The sequence below is a fragment of the Polypterus senegalus genome, chromosome 14 (genome assembly GCF_016835505.1).
Source record: "Polypterus senegalus isolate Bchr_013 chromosome 14, ASM1683550v1, whole genome shotgun sequence".
Lineage (NCBI taxonomy): Eukaryota > Metazoa > Chordata > Cladistia > Polypteriformes > Polypteridae > Polypterus > Polypterus senegalus.
The window spans coordinates 9,675,617-9,692,541 of NC_053167.1; the positions used below are offsets into that span (position 1 = coordinate 9,675,617).

The 16,925-nt window shown below is 36.9% G+C and overlaps 1 protein-coding gene across 1 annotated transcript in view; it reads right to left on the minus strand.

The window, feature by feature from the left end:
- Positions 1-16,243, minus strand: part of pcif1 (phosphorylated CTD interacting factor 1) — a 29,941-nt gene extending 13,698 nt beyond the window's left edge. The window contains exons 1-4 of the mRNA XM_039776609.1: positions 15,704-16,243; positions 6,448-6,583; positions 6,112-6,236; positions 331-477 (exon numbers count right to left, since the gene is read on the minus strand). Coding sequence (XP_039632543.1) covers positions 331-477; positions 6,112-6,236; positions 6,448-6,568 — 393 coding nt within the window. The 5' untranslated portion in view covers positions 6,569-6,583; positions 15,704-16,243. The remainder of the gene's footprint in view (positions 1-330; positions 478-6,111; positions 6,237-6,447; positions 6,584-15,703) is intronic.
- Between the last annotated feature and the right edge of the window lie 682 nt (positions 16,244-16,925).

Here is a 16,925-nt window from a genome sequence, read left to right on the forward strand (position 1 = left end):
GTGAAACAAAAATGTATTTGACGTCCAGGGGTGCATTAACCCCCCCCAAGTATGTAGCAGTTTAAGGGTTAAGAAATGCTGTTCTCTTTTCCAAATATGAAATATCTTACTAGAAAATGCTGATGGAAAGAAATAACTTCTACAAACAGCATACTGAATAGGCTCTGTCTTTTGGGAGAAATATTCTCACCAATATAAGAACTTTTTAAACCCAGAACAGCAACCATGCTTCTACTTCAGAGATACATACTAATATTCCACTAATAGAGCCTGGTGCAGAATTGTGAAAGAACGAGTCTGCTCAAACTGCAAGAATGCTGAGCAACTTACTTTTGGTCTCTTGAAGCTATTGGGTGCATCAGGTATGGCTTCCTCTGACAGACGTCTTTTATGCTGCCCATTGTCCACTACTGCCTCTGTAGTCACTTGCCCAGTTTCTGAGGACGCAGGAGCTGCATTTAAGCCAAGTGGATCCGACTGGTAAGAGAAAAGAAAGTCAAATAATTAACAACCAAAAATAAAGTCACATAGTAAAGCTGTAAATTTTGTTGTATTTTTTATATTAAGATGAACATGAGGCCTGCAAATGAAATTGTTGGGTTATTATGAATAAAACAAGCCAGCAGAAACTTTTTTTTTTTTTTTAAAAAGTAAATATCGTTAAACTCTAACCTCATTCCTTGTTACAAACAACATTTCAGTCATACCTTTTTAGCCAAGCCTTGTCAGAATTTAGGTTAGCTTTCTAATTACTCCATATGCACTATTTATCTGAAGGCACATTTAGCCATTACACGTGAAACAAAAAAATGAAACTTCATCATTCTGGAGGAGAAATCTTCGGATGAATTTCTTCATTTTCTTGCTCTATTAAAACACATGCATAATGATTTTAAATGACAATTATAATAAAGCAGAAAAATGTAATTAAGTGCCTTTATTACTTTTAATTTTTGCTGTTACATATGAATGAACTATTTTATGCATGCACTGTATAACCAAATACACAACATATTTTGGAGATGTGTGTTTCTGCAAATAATGAGAAGTATGCAACATGAAATTCACTACATCTAGTGTGTTAACATATTGTAATTAAAAATGATGCAATTAATATATTATGAGATGATTTCGCCAGAGTAGTATTTGTGCGTCAAAAACATTCTTGATATTTCTTTTGGCTAATGCCCGATCTTTATAAAAAGGTGTGTAAGGACAATGCACAAAGGACCTGCAAAATGCATTTGGTTGTATCAGGCTATACTGCAAAGTTACGATGTATCTACAATGTAGAACAAAATACAGAGATTTTTAAGTCGCATGATTTTATGAAAAAGTGCACTAAAAAGTAAAAAAATTCTTGTATTAAGATATTGTTGGATATATGTGACTAAAAATAAGATTGTGAGGCACTAGTACAAGAATTAATTTAATTCGATTAAAATGAAAAGATTTGCTAAAAGTCTATTTCTAACCAGCTTAACCATGAAAAGAAAATGACATCAGTAAAAGTTGATTAAAGTATGTAGCATAATGGTTATAAATGGAGAATTTTCAAATTATTATTTTTGGAATCATTTAAGGAATCTATGCATTTTAATTTTTTTTTTTTTTTAATTTTTTAGCCACCCTAATGCCACACAGTACTTAAAATGTTACATATACACACACACACACATCTATACACATACATATACGCACGCACACATACAGTGGGTATAGAAAAGAATCACCCCTTTGAAATATTCCCTTTTTTGCTTTACAGCCTTAAATGAAAACACACAAAATATATTTCTGTCCAGCTTTACTTACTCAATGCAACCTACATCCAAGTGAAAGATATCACAGCTACAGTTCAGAACAATTATAAAAAAATCACATATGTATTTTCATTTATAAAACTGATTTTTCTAGTCCACTGGCCAGATTTTTGACCAGTAACATATTTTATACTCTTCTCCAGTGCCCTAAAAGTATCATTTTGCTACTGACCCAGTTTTCTTTTCACTATTGAATCTGAGATCACAAATTTTCAGTGAAAACCTTTTCAGCATTCATCACAGCAAAAGTGTTTCTTTTTCTTATTTAACATTCTGAGAAATAACTGCCATCTCTCTGACTTTCCTTTTATTATTAAAAGGCTTTAAATTTACCAATTCAAAGAGCATTTTCAGTGACAGAAAAGCTTACTTAACTACCTCAACCAACAGGTATCTCTTGGGAGGCTGCTGGCATGAAAACAAAGGTGTAATGAAAAAATAAAGGTTAAATGTGCTATATTTTTACTGAACTTGCAAAAAGGGAAAGAATCCTATCAAGTTTAATCCTGTATGTTATTCTTTGACCCACAAAGCAGCATGGAGTCCAGCTCCCCACAAGACAAACTTATCACTTGATCTACTTTCCACAAGCAGCTTTCTTTTTTTATATAAAAACTATTAACCTAAGCTTCTACAATTTATTTTCAAATTTTGCTATTGCATTTTTTGAACATAGTAGCACAACTTAAGGTGGTTTTAATAGAAGCATTTGCCAAACAAAAATACAATAGGGAAACACCTCGATTATTACAAAGCAACACTTAGTACATTAAGCAACTTCACTTATAACATGACGTATCTATACAAAATAAAGATGGCATGGACTTCATGTCTTTTGCACCCAAGAACCATAAAGGCACATAGTAAAGCAGAGGGCTGAATGTGGGAACAGAATGTGGGGGGGGGACTAAAATAAACAGGTTGAATGCACTTGTTAAAGTAGCCATCAGTGATTCTGTGTGGGTCTCATATATGAAGTACAGACATGCTTAGTGTCTCAGTTGCACTTTTGTCTTTAATCAGGTCACTTACCATGCACATAAAAACTCATTTTTGTAAAGGGCTGCGTTTTCCCTGGTGAAAAATAGCACCCATGCATGAGTCATAAATGCTGCATGCTTTGCAGATGCACTGCAAGCAAAAAAAATAATGAAGCACACAAAGGCACAATAAGTACAAGTGTACATAAAGTAGCACTTGGAACTTTTAATCAACATTCAAATATTTTTCAATATTTACTTATTGAGAGGCAGAGTGGTAGCACAGCTGTCTCGCATTAAGGAGACCAGAGTTTACGTCCCATGTCTTCCCTACATGGAATTTGCAAGCACTCTCCATGTCTGTGGGTTTCCTCTCTTTCCTTGCACAGTTCAAAGACAAGGTTTAAGTGGATTGGTGATGCTAAATTGGTCCGAATGTGTTTGTTTAACCTGCGGATGACTTTTATCTTATTCAAGGATTGCTCCTGCCTTGAGCCCTATGCTTACAAGGATAGACTCTAGCCCCGATACCCTGCTCAGCATTAAGCATGCTTACAAAATTTGCAGTATTAAAACCCTAATTGTTGTATAATTTCACAACTCTAATATGCATGCACATACAGACAGGACAACAAACTTATCACAACATAGACCTTTGAGTTTTTTTTTCTTTTAGACAGGACAAACTTATGAATTATCCTATTTTTAACTTTTCTAAAAAAAATAGATTTATAATGTATTAGCTGGTAGAATGGGCAAATCTTTCTCAGTTCCTGCATATATTGATGTAGCAGCACTTGCTCTACATAGCTTGTAAGGAGATTGTGAATGTATCATAAGCACTACAAAGCTGTTGTATAGCTGGTACAGCTAGTGGCTGGCATGTTTGACAGAAAGATTATATACTTACAAGCTTAGCTTTTTATTACAAATGGAAAAAGAAACCTGCACAAATTTTACCAGATACACAGGTATAATTACTTTAAGCTTGAGTAAGTAGAACAATCAGAAATATAGATGTTAATACAATCATTGAATTTACCATAGCTACAAGGTTACAAGCTGCATAAGCCTCTGAAACAATTACAAAGCAGTAATACTTGATTATTTTGTCCAACTCCTGGCAGCACTTAAAGGGATGGAGGTCAAGCTTTGACTTGTAGTCATCAGGGCCATGGTCAGATTTTCACTTGAACACAGAGGAAGATGGTTTTGATTTAGTTTTTTTGTTTTGTTTGGTTCTCTCGGAATGTGGTCACACCTTTTGGTAGTGGGATGTGTTGTGGTCTTTAAAGCCAAAAGGTATCTTCTCTTGCTAATGTAAATTGATTACTAACCTTTAAACAGAGGTTTTAACTTTTAAAAATTGTACTTATGTATGGTCTTGTGCACTTCAAAGTGATTTAGCAAAGCTGGACATGCAACCCCCAAATTAAATTTTGTTACTGGCCATCTTCTGCTAACAAGCACCTGCACTAAAATTTCCCCTGTTAGTGGAGAGTCTCAAGCCCTTTTTTAAACTCTCCAAGGCAGGCCCATAACAGAGACAATTAAATACCTGCATATCTTGAGTGGTTGGATTAATAAAGTAGTATCATTGCTTTTCTGTGGAGCCTGACACCTCTTTCCCACAAGAATGCCTCCAACAGTGTGATGCACTGTAAAGGTTTATTTTGAGAATAACTGAAAATGGTGGTATTGATGAGAATGTGTTCAGTAAACTAGCTGTGTGTTTGTGCCCTTAAACAGTATACCTATGGAATGCTGTCAATTAATACACAGATCCACCATTGTGCCCCACATTCTTAGTGTTTTGATTCAATGTCCATTCATGTGTCAGCAAGTTTAATTTTTAGATAACTTGCAATGCAAGTTGAAAAGATTCTACTGTTGGGCTGATACGTAAAACATCATGTCGACATGTGTAATTTAAGCAGGCATAGGAACAGTAATTTCCTGCATTCTCGATAAGTTTAAATGCTTTACTTCTTTCACCATCAGTTCTCTTGGCCTTCACCTGATTTATAATACTTCCGCCCATGCCTGAAAAATTGTTCATTTGCTTCACTGTTTCCTTTCCTTGCCTTTGCCCACTTCATGCATTCCTAGAAAATCCACGGCATTGCTCAGCATAAATTTAGTGCACAATTTCTAATCACCTACAACATAAATTAAGCAATGATTTCAACAGCTTAAATGATACCCCAAAATTCCATGTCTAAAGTATACTATTTCTTGATGTAATCTACGGTCATTAGTGTGTGAGAATATAACATTTCTGCTTATTTTCAACAAGTCTGTGTCTACAGCACTATTATTTTATACAATATCATGGCTGAAGCAGCAACATAAAAACAGGAGATGTTAGACGACTTTAATCTTAAATCAAAAAGCTTTGGTTAGTTCTGGGAATTTGCCTAAATTCTGCAGGTAGCAGGAGAGAGAGAGAAACTGCCAAAGCTGCTAGCTTTATACATTATAACTTGGACAATGCCACAATGAGCCATGAAGCACTACTAGAGAGGTTTTGACACCACATGGTTTACTGCTATGCAATATGTTCAATGGACCAAATCTCCAATAGGTATTCAATCACTAACTCAACTATTTGAGAGGTTTAACTTATTTATTTACGAATCAAAACAACTTTATACACTTTGGCAAAGCATAGCCTACATACACTTGTAGGGTAATGACTAGGGATTAGCTCAACACTACATTTACTAGGAACAATTCTTTCCCCTGTATGCTACATGAACATTGTGCATAAAATACTTGTTTATGTTTGCCTTATAACATCTGTTTGATAATTGAACTTTTTAGCTGTATGGTACTCTTGCATTTCTCATCCATATTTGGTATGTATTTTAAATATCAGACATGCTTCTATCTAGTCCCCAAAACATCTTGTCTGTACTACTAAATACCATTTTCTAATGGCCATTGGTCTCACTGTGCAAAACCTTTGGCCCTCAAATATAATCTACAATAAAACCCACACAGCCCTTTAAATTGAAACAAGCTGCCTACATATAAATTAGGGTGGTATCTCTTTCTTTACTTTGTAATACTTGGCAGGCTGAAGTTCTCTGAACATCAAGACTTGGGACTAAAGAAGAATTACCAACTAAAAACATCAAGTGTACTGTTTATAATATCTAATTGAATGATTTATCATGAAAAATATTCAAACAGACTCAGACAAATAGATTATTTGATAAACCATGACAAATCCCAACACACAAACCGCAAGAATATTCTATAAAACATGCTCAAGTTTAGACAGGCAAAGAGTTGTTGACTCTACTCACAATAACATCATGCTGCCCTAGGACCGGCATCTCCCACAAAGATTGGTTTGTGAAACGATTGAAGTAGTATGGACGATTTTCACGCTTGCTCCAGCATTTAGACCATCCTGCCTGGATCAGCTCATCTGGCAAGAACAGAAATTACATGTAAAAATGCAACATCGGCCAAGTGCTGTCTATGAAGATACTAAATATGGTAATAATATGCAGCATGGAATTATTTTTCCTATAAACCCATTATATCTTAAATATCCAAGCCAAATCCAACTCAACCTATCAAAGATTCTGCAATAATAAACAAGCCACCCAACTGGAACTTCGTTGACAAAAGTGTACCTGGTAGTTCCTGGACAGGTTTAGTGGCTGTTGGGGATAGAGGCTGGACCTGATTTGAGGAACTTGTTGGGGTTAGGACTGTCCCATGGTCACCCCTCACCATACCTTGGTCACTTGCCATGTTTCTTCATCTGTTCTGGAGGGAAAAAAAAAAAAAACATGCAAAAGGATGGAGTCAAAATGACATTCAGTTCTATTTTTCAGCCCCAGACAGATACTGCACAAATGTTCATCTTCACCACAAGTCAATTTTTGGAGTAGTAATTTTTATGATAAAAGTAAAATTAGAGAGGAGAATATTCAAATGGCTGCGCTATAAGTTCCTAATATGAAGCCCAAAAAAAGGCAAAGACAAACATGCAGCTCACTTTAGGAATTGTGCAGAATAAACAGATTGTAATAAATGCCTAAGATTTGCATAGGGTGTGATGAGGATGAACAGGATTAGAAAGGACTACATTAGAGGGTCAGTTCAGGCTGGACAGTTTTGGAGAGAGAGAGAGAGAGAGAGAGAGAGAGAGAGAGAGATGCTGGATACATTGGGAAAAGGATGCTAAAGATGGAACTGCCAAGTAAGAGGAGGTTTCCGGATATGGTGAGAGAAGAGATACAGGTGGTGTGTGTACCAGGCCAAAATGCACAGGACAGAGAATATGGAAAAAGATGATCCGCTGTTGCAACCACTAACAAGAGCAGCTGAAAGATGAAGAGTAAATGCATATGACCTATACTATGCCAACACCTTAAGTGCTTCCATGACCACACACACACACAAATAGTTATACATCTTTTAACACCCAAGTCTTTTAAATCCATGTTCAATATTCAAACCAGTACATATTTTTAATATAAAATACTGACGCAACGACAACTCTGCTTTTCCAAGAAACCCTTCTATAACTCGCATGGTTTTACTATTGCTTTAAAAAAGAAAAACACTTGGTTAGTTATAGTGCTGTACGTATACCTTCATGTCTGAGAGCAACAATGGAATTAACAATGACCCCCTACCCCCCTTACAGTGAAAAAAGATGCCTTTGTTGATACAAGTACAAAAGAAAATGTGGACAAATACCAACTGTAGAGCTTCAAAACCTTTTCTAAAGAGACCCTATTGTGTACTCTTGCTTACTGTATGCAACAAGACAAACTAGATTTATTGCTGCACCTATACAACTATTAATTGTTGATTCACTGTTGGTCCTGAAAGTCTTATCTTAATACAAATATAAATTTGTGATTGTGACTTTTCTATCAAAATGTCCTTTATAAGTAAGGATGTCATGATACCAGGATTTTTGTATTCGATACCAATAACAATTAAATTTCACAATACTCTTTATTAAAAAGTACCTTTATTATTAAGGTGAACAATATAGTGCATTTCCCTATAATAGGGTATAAAATATATTGTAGCAAAGGTACTATATAGGCGCTTGACCCGGCACAGACTCACACTGGAAGCACGTATACAAATAAACTTTTATTTTTCACCACCTGTGGGGCACATCTTCCCCATGACCCCACAGACACAACACAGTCCCCAGTACAAATTCACACAAGCACTCTACACACTCTTTTTCTCCACCACTCCTCTATCAAGCTTTGTCCTCTTCCTCCTCCCAAATCTGGCCATTGAATGGTGGTTGCTGGGCCCTTATAGTCCACCCAGAACTGCTCCAGGTGCTTGATCGCCAAATTTTGGCTGCACTTCTGGGTGTGGTGAATACACTGCCCATACGGGCTCAGGAGTACCAGCTGCAGCACCCCTTGGCGGTGCCTGTGGGACCCAACAGGGCTGCACCCAACTCCAATTCCCATGGAGCCCTGCGGAAAACCAAGGCACCGCTCCAACCCTTGGTGGGTGGCCATCCAGCGTCCAGGGGGAGGTATTGCACCGTCAACGGCTGCTAACCCTGAATATAGAGTGAAGGGGCGTCCCGGCCGGGGTCCATGCCCATGTCCTGCCACAATATAAATACTAATACATTTACTTTTTTGGATGAAACCTTTATCCAATATGACTTTCAGCATTTGACATACAACTGGTTCCATGTCTTTTGTTTTTCCAATTGGTGCACAGACAGGTGAAATGACCTGCTTGCGGTCACACAGTGTCAGTAGCAGATTTTAAACTCAGGGATTGATGTCCAAAGCCTTAACTATGCTATACTGCCACATTATTAACAACAGCTTTACAATGGTAGTCTGATGGACATGGGGATCTCCCTCAGTATAACAAAAAAAAAAAAATCAAAGATTTTGCAATCTTGATGGGATTTCAACATAGCGTTTAGAACTACCTAATTTATTTTACCATGTGCTCATTCCAAATATATTCTGACATTTTCTCTCCAGTAACTAAAAAAATACTGTTTACTAAACAAAAATTCAAACAATATATATGTACTGTTGAATTAGTGAATTCTATAATAATTCAGAAATTAATTTGAACACTCTTTAAAACAGTTTGTAAGAACATGCTTTAAAATTCTCGTTTGTCAGAAAATCATTCTTATTTTTGTAACACTATTGTATGGTATATACTTGCAACATACTAAATAATGGATGTGTCAGATTGATTCAAATGTTACCAAATTTCAGATTAATTTTACAAATATGTCCCCCCATTTATATATTTTTTTTATTTGTCAGAGAGAGAGAGAGAGAGAGAGAGAGAGAGAGAGAGAGAGAGAGAGAGACTGTCCAACTCAGTATCCAGATTAGGGCCCTAGTAAAGCCAGGCAACGGGCGATACCTCAGCACCACACTAGTTCAGATGGAGTGGAACAGTGTGAGGTTTTTGTATGGTGGCTGGACTGCCAATTTGTAGAGTGGTTTTAAAGTGTCTAATGACAGATCAGACTTTACTATTGCTAGGGCTGTGTGGACCTGCAGTTTAACTGTACTGCATTACACTCACCAACATACCTTTTAAATACATGATACATGTGCTTTCACTGCGTTTGTCACATTTTGGGGCATATATGAACGGACATTAGTTTAGCTTCAAAAACCAAACGAATGACACAAATTAAGTGTTTGCATACCCGGATTTGTATATCTTGAAGCAGTAAATAAAATAAAATTTTGGTATTAACAAATGGAGCAGCTCATTTCATCGCCAGTATAGGCAAGGCAAAAAGCCTGCAACAGCTGTTTGGACTGCCTGCACACAGTACTAAATGCATAGTGCATACAAGGTTTCCCTTGCGACCACAAAATGTATAAACTGTACATCCGTGGATGTGTTTCAGATAATCAGAGAATGAATGCGAAGCCTTTGTTCTTTCTATGGTCCGTACAGGAGACAGTTTCCATCACATTTCATTCTGTCTCTTCTTACAATGTAATAAAAGTGGTAATAACGAAAGCCTAAGTTAGTGTTTTCCTTTTTTTTTTTTTTTAAAATAAAACTTTGGAATCTTAGTATTAACTGGTACTGCAAGCATCGCTCTTTTAACATCCCACCTCGCTACATGCCAATAAACGTTTAGTAAACCCTATCTTGTATTTATGAATAGACACAAAAACAAAGAAAACTGGGAAGTAACAGTTTATCTAAGGTAGTAATCCGAATAAAAGGACAAGTTGTTTGGTTTGAAAACCTGTAACCAAAGTGGCACTGTTGAAGACTAAAACAAACAATTAGAGCTTTAGCAATCTCAACAAGTGACTTAACTTTAACAATCATTGTCTGTGAAAGAAAAAAAATAATGTATCCACTACTAGCCATCAGGACAGCACATCAGAATCCCTCATGAATGTGGCATGTACCTCAACTACCAGTAATATAGTAGTGTACAGCAAATTAAAAGAATTACAGTACAGCAGAATAGTGCTGGAAGTGAGTGCAGCAGCCTGTGTGTAAAAAGCAGTGGAGGCACACAAAGTTTATTAATGAACAAAATGATAAAAGATCCCTTATTCTTGTTCGTTAATTTTGTGTGTTCACTGTGAAACTTTTCCCTGTGCCAAAGCACATCAAATTGTTACGGATGGCAACAAAATCGAATGTTGTGATCCATTTTGTCAATTTTAAACCTGCTTATTGCACTGCGCAGATATCCGGCATTGTCCTGAATGTTCAAAATAACTACAGAATGGACTGAAGCATTGGAGTGATTTATTATTATTCATTTGGCTGATGCCTTTACCCAGGATGATGTACATTTAAGATACAATTGGTTAAATTTGTTTTTCCATTTTGAGAACAGGTGTCTTGTTCATCAAGAAATGAACCCTTCATCTCTGGGTTTGAAGTCCAAAGTCATGAAAATTAAGCATTTTTGTTCATATTTCTTTTAATTACTGTGCCTACTGAAGTACTGTTTACTTGCAGTCACCCAAGTGCAGTACTGACTTTGACTCAGTACTACCAATACTATAAACCCTTTGCAGTGCCTTATGATCTTGTGCTAATTAGGTGCCATAACTGGATTATACTTGGCCAGTAGTGATGCACAGTACACTGGTAGAGACAAGAGATTGGCTGAATTTTTACTTCAGTAAAATGTATCAGGAAACTGTCTTGGTTAGTTGTTGCAAAGGATACTGGGTGTTCCACATCTCATAGCGCAGAATCTTTGTCCTCTTGCTTCTTAAACTGTATAGGACTACATCGCTGGACTTTAAAGAGGTTCCCTGTCCTCTTTCACACACCAAAATTGTTAGATTTGATCAGATCTTTAGACTTTGAGGAGAGCTATTCCCTCACCTCCACAAATAATTGAAGAAACTGATCAAAGTTTGGTTAGCTGTGCTACTTCAAATGCATGTGTGATAATGATTAAAAAACTAACTCTGGATTAACCATTACGCAAAGTAAGCAATGCTTAGGGCACCAATGGAAACAGATTTTAAAAAGGCAATAGAAAAACTTAAATAAAAAGAAAATTATAAAGCAGGCAATTTTAAGCATTATTTCTACATCATTTGATCACTGGAGGTTGAAATTCTGTAGATCTTCAAAGTTTGAAAACAATTGGAGATGTTTTTCTTTCATAAAATAATGTTTCATCATAAGAACAACTTTTTAGTCTCCATTAGCATTGACTTCTGTAGAAAAAGGATTTTGAAAATGAGTAGTGTGACAAATGTGAAAACGTTCTATAGCAAATTACTGTCTTGGATTGACAGCCTCTACTGTGGCAATATTTAGTCAATGGAAATGGACATTTTCTTTAACTTCTCTTTATATACATTTTCTGTGTTTATAAGGATGTTTTCAAAAGAAATAGATATACTGGTTTGATTTCGTTCAATGGGGAACCAAGGAAATGGGAAAGCAGCTTACAGAATATTTGTCGTTTTCATTTTCTATGGTCTATGTATTACACATTTTCAAAGATTGTACTTTCAGTGCAATATGTTTATTTCTTGTTCAGTTCTTAATTTTTCCATTTTCCGCAGTAAAGATATTTTGAATATAAATTTATATTACCCAACTTAAAATCATGCTTTCAAAAAACTTGAACCATTTCTTTCATAAATTTGTGTAAGTGATGCTGACATTGACACTTTCAGTTTGCACATGTCTAGGTTCATGATGATTTGAATTTGTACAGCAAAGGGCGTTATTTGTTAAGGGTTTTCTTGGAGTATTTGTATCTTATTGTGGTTTGTTAGTTTAAAGGTTTCAGTGTTTATTGGCAGTATTTTGAAGCTGGTGCTTTGTAAGTTTTTTTTTTGGCTTTATGCTCCAGTTCATTCTAAAGATCGGTGAAGCTCTTTGAGCATGGTAAAAGGTGTTATATAAACGCATTACTATTAAATACTTCAGTTGCTTAACATGGTCCTTAGGAAAAGAAACAAAGTAGAATTACACACTCAACCTGTAAACCTGGGCAAACAGACACACCGAAACTGGATTTGGTCTGAAAAGTACATGCAGAGATTACAGTATTTACTATAACTGAAGATTATATTGCAACAGTGATTTTTGTCCATACTATCAACCTGCTAGCGTCCAGTAATGATGGATCCCACTGGAAGACAATGAGAACAGATGAAGAAGTCCACGCTTTTCTTTGTTTGTGGAAGGATTCTGATGAATCTCCTCAGAAATAGCTGTGCCACATTGTGCATATTTAATCAAGGACATTCACTTCAAGAAATGTTTTTAATCTTCTCAATAGCATTCCTACCATGATATAGATCAGGGTGTAGCCTGCTTTCTACTTCCTTGTCAGCAGTCATAGCAGATGCACTTCAGAAGAAGTCATTCACCTAAAGCTATTGGGCCCGGCCAGTATTTGGATAGAACACGATCTAGGAAAAACTTGGGTTGCTGCTGGAAGAGGTGTTGGCAAGGCCAGCATGGGGCACTTATCCTGTGGTTTGAATGTTGATCCTAATGCCCCAGTGCAGTGATGGGGACACTGTGCTGGTTTTTGTATATAAAGTACCATCTTTCGGCTTAGACATGAAACCAAGGTCCTGACTATGATCATAAGATTCCTGGGCACCCTTCACAAAGAATAGGGCATATACCAATTTCCAGTATAAACTGTTCTCCATGGCCTAATCATTCTGGACCCTTAATCATCCCTTTCCTCTAATTGGCTCTTTCGCATCCTTTTGTCACATAAAAGCTAATGAGTGGTGAGCAAACTGGTGCAAAATGGCTGCCACTGCATCATCCAAGTGGATGCTGCACATTAGTGGCGGCTGAGGAGTCTCCCCTCTCATGATGAAAAGCTCTGGAGTAGTTAGGAAAGCACTAGATTCATATAAAGAATTATTACTTCCTTAATCTATGACCATCTCCTTTGTTCTGATGAAATCAAGTGTGAGTTTATTGTTCAGGATCAGACCTGAAGTTGTCTTTACCAAATTGACCAATTGTGTCGGAGCAGTGTTTGGACGTGCATATGTAGTACATAAGGGGGCTCAGGACAATATTCTGTGGAGTGCCCATGTGGAGGAGCCGACATTGTGGCCGATAAAGGTGGGAAATCCAGATTGTTTTTTTAATTTGTGTTTGCCACCCAAGGTATATCCTGTAAAGGAGAGCTAGAATACATTATAGTCAAGTGCTTTGTCTTATGATTTAGTAAAATTCTAATCATCACATGAAATGCAAAAAAGACTATTCACATTACTATTTAAAAAAAATTAAACAATGTAATTAGTATAACCTCTAATAATATGACAAACAGCATGCAAGAACATGCGTCATATAGTTGAAAGGTAATGGCAAATTTAATAGTCATACATTTCACTCACTGCAGGTCCAGATGATTTTCAAATTGTGGATTAATAGACTAAGAAAAAGTATGTTCATGTCACCTAATATACTTTGGAAACCGCATGAAAAGGGTGGTTTTACTGTTTGATTTCACAGCAAATTAAAGTTTTTAAAAAAAAGTTAGGGACAGATTAAGAAGAAGAAAAAAAAAAAGCACTAGGATTTTGTAGATGTTTGTAAAAACAAATCAATTTGACTCATCCATTATATACTACACTTTAGTTTAACCAGCCAATGAAGCAAAAAATACATATTTTAATTATAAACCTTGTTAGAGTAAATGTCAGAAACCTAATAAGGGGATTCTCCGACAAGCCAGGATTTAGAAGCATGCCGCTGCAAAAAGCGACTTAAGAGAAAAATTCTCAAAATTCTGTGATTCAACACTACAGAAAATGGTAGAATTTTTAGTGATTTTAATAAGTGTTTGTTAATGGAAAAAATGTCATAAATTTGGAAATTATTCAAGTCGTCCTTTATAAACCGCATTCTGAAACGGTTTAAGTTTATAACATGCACCTCATTTGTTATTATACTGGGGGGAATCCCGATGTCAATCACACATTAAACTTATGTAATGCATTTTTATTCCTATACGTATACCTTGGCAATTAAACAATGAGTAATTACGCAAGTATATTCCCACTCTATAAGCAGTACACATACCACACAAAGGACAATGCTCATTTCAGAGCTTCTATTTTTTTATATTCCAAAAACGCAGTTCTCCATTGTTTCGTTTACTGAACCCAAACAATTACTGTTAGCTGAAACATTTCATGTGCACCGATATAATCAAACGCTAAAACTGCTTTAAAAAACAAATGTTTAAAATGAAATATGAAAATAGAATACTTACGCTTATTTAAAGATAACACTACATTTCTTAGTTAATGAACTCGTTTATTAGAGATACAATTACCAATGGTACGAGACCAGCAATCATAAGCTCGGAAAATGGCCACTGAAACGACAGCACTGGTTTCTTATGAACAGCACAAAATAAACCAAATAACCATACCATTATATTTGCTTAAGAATTATATTGTTTATTAAGCAAAGGATTACTATGGGTAAAAGGGTAGCAGTCATGGGCTTTAGCACAGTTTTGTCATTAAACTCAAACTAAAACAAGTGGGCGGGTTTCTAATAGATAGCACAAAATAAATCAAATACAGAAGGGGGCGCACCACAGTCCCTACTATGGTAACAGACTAATCCTAAACTCTATGGTATACCTTGCAAAATGGCAATTGTTACAACTTAGACCGACAAAACCTTTAAATACTAAAATTTTACGATTATAGTAGATTATGTACGTACTACGTCGATAAGATTTTAGTGCCTATCCCAGATAGGATAAACCACAGATCACGGCTTAAGTGGCGCAAATACACAAGCCGGGATGCGCCACAGCGTATTACATCCAGACATCGGGTGCATCATGTAATCAACTAAAGCGCGCACCCAAACAGTGCCTTATGACCCATCTACTAGAACCCCCCAAAAGAAGAAAGTTCGATTTTGCGTTTGAAAACACGATACTGGTGACCCCCAACCTACGAAGCTATAGCTGCTGCAACGGCTCCTCTGCGAGTCACGCATGCGCCTCACTCACCGCCCGGAAACACAACGAAAGCAGCGGGACTTGCGCAGCACTTCGCACGGCTGGGGCTGTCAAAACGAATGCATTCAAACAACCCGAACCAAAGCATGGCAAATGGGTGCATTTGACAATATCTGTCCGGAGAACGCAAACTTCAATTGAAGCTTCACTACTATCCCCACCCAGATATTTAGGCGGGCAATTCAGCAAGGTTGGAAAGTATGCGGCCAAGATGGCGCGTTCAACGATTAGGAGGTGCGGCTATGCTTCTCAACTATCTTCCCTTGTTTTCATTGCAAAATGCGCGAGATCAAATCCTTTATTTAGACAGTCTATATCCCGAGATTCTCCTGCGTCGGTATAGGCATTCCATGGCACCCAAACTGGAGTAAATAACTTACCTCAACGACGACTGCCGGGAATCCAATATAGGCTTCGCTTAGCTCAGTCCAGATCCGCCTCCGCCTCTCCCTCCCCACCGTCTCCGCCATCTTGTATTGCCGACCCGGCCCCAGGTACTGCGCATGCACCGCTGGTGTCTTAGAAACTCCAGCTAGGTGGAAGACCGAGGCTTCCATCTTTGGTGTGGCAGTAGATCTCGGCAATGTGCTTAAGTTCAAATAAAGATGAAGAGAGTTTAAATGAGGAACAGGCGAACAGATCAGTCGCGTAGACAAATGCAGCTCTGTCGGTAAAGTCCACAAAACGTCCATTTCAAGTAGAAGTTTCTGCACATAGATTTTTCAAAAAAATGACCTGGGAAAGTAAAACTCACGTGCGTAAAAACACGAACAGTTTAATTCATACCCGAAGTTATAACAGCAGTATTAAAATACGAATAACAATTTTTGTTTATAAAAATAAAAAAAGGTAAAAGGCAGCATGATAAGGAGTCCACTGAACACAAGGTGCTGTTCCTCTCAACAGCGCTGCCGCTGACTGGGCGACGGGCGCTTTAACTAAAGGAGCACAGCTTTAGCTGCTCTGCGCCACCACGTGTTGCAGTGACGCAACGCGCGTCCGCTCGCCCGCCCTCTGCTTAGATAGTCACTGTACCCGGATTGTCTACAGCACAGTGCACTACACAGAAGCTGTTTCCAGTCTTTTTTAACAGCGAAAACACACTAGGTTAAAGTTAAGATTTGTGGTTATTTCATGTTTGTTTAGTTTAAATACAAGAAAATAAACAAGTAAAGCTTAACTACGCATAGATAAAGGAGATATTTTTATAGACTTGTATTTGTTTTAATTTGTTAGGTTTTTTATTGGATTTTGTATTTTTTCGCATGGAATTAGCTTTATGTTTTATTATTTGCAAATACTGTATATATTACTCTACAATACCCTTAATGGATTGGCACACTATTCAAGTTTGGTTCTCACGTTGTGCCCAGTGCCACTGGTACACAGTCTAGATCCCCGTGGCCGTGAACTGGATGATCAGGTTTGAAAAACTAATGGATCTTTCTTATTGTAATCCACTAGTAAAATAGATTCAGTGCCTAATAATGTCACTCCACCCATGCATAGGCACATTCCTTTCTTTTCAATACAATGTATTAAATAATTTCTTTTGAGTGACTATATTTTGACAGGCATTGCCTATAAAGACAATACAAAGCT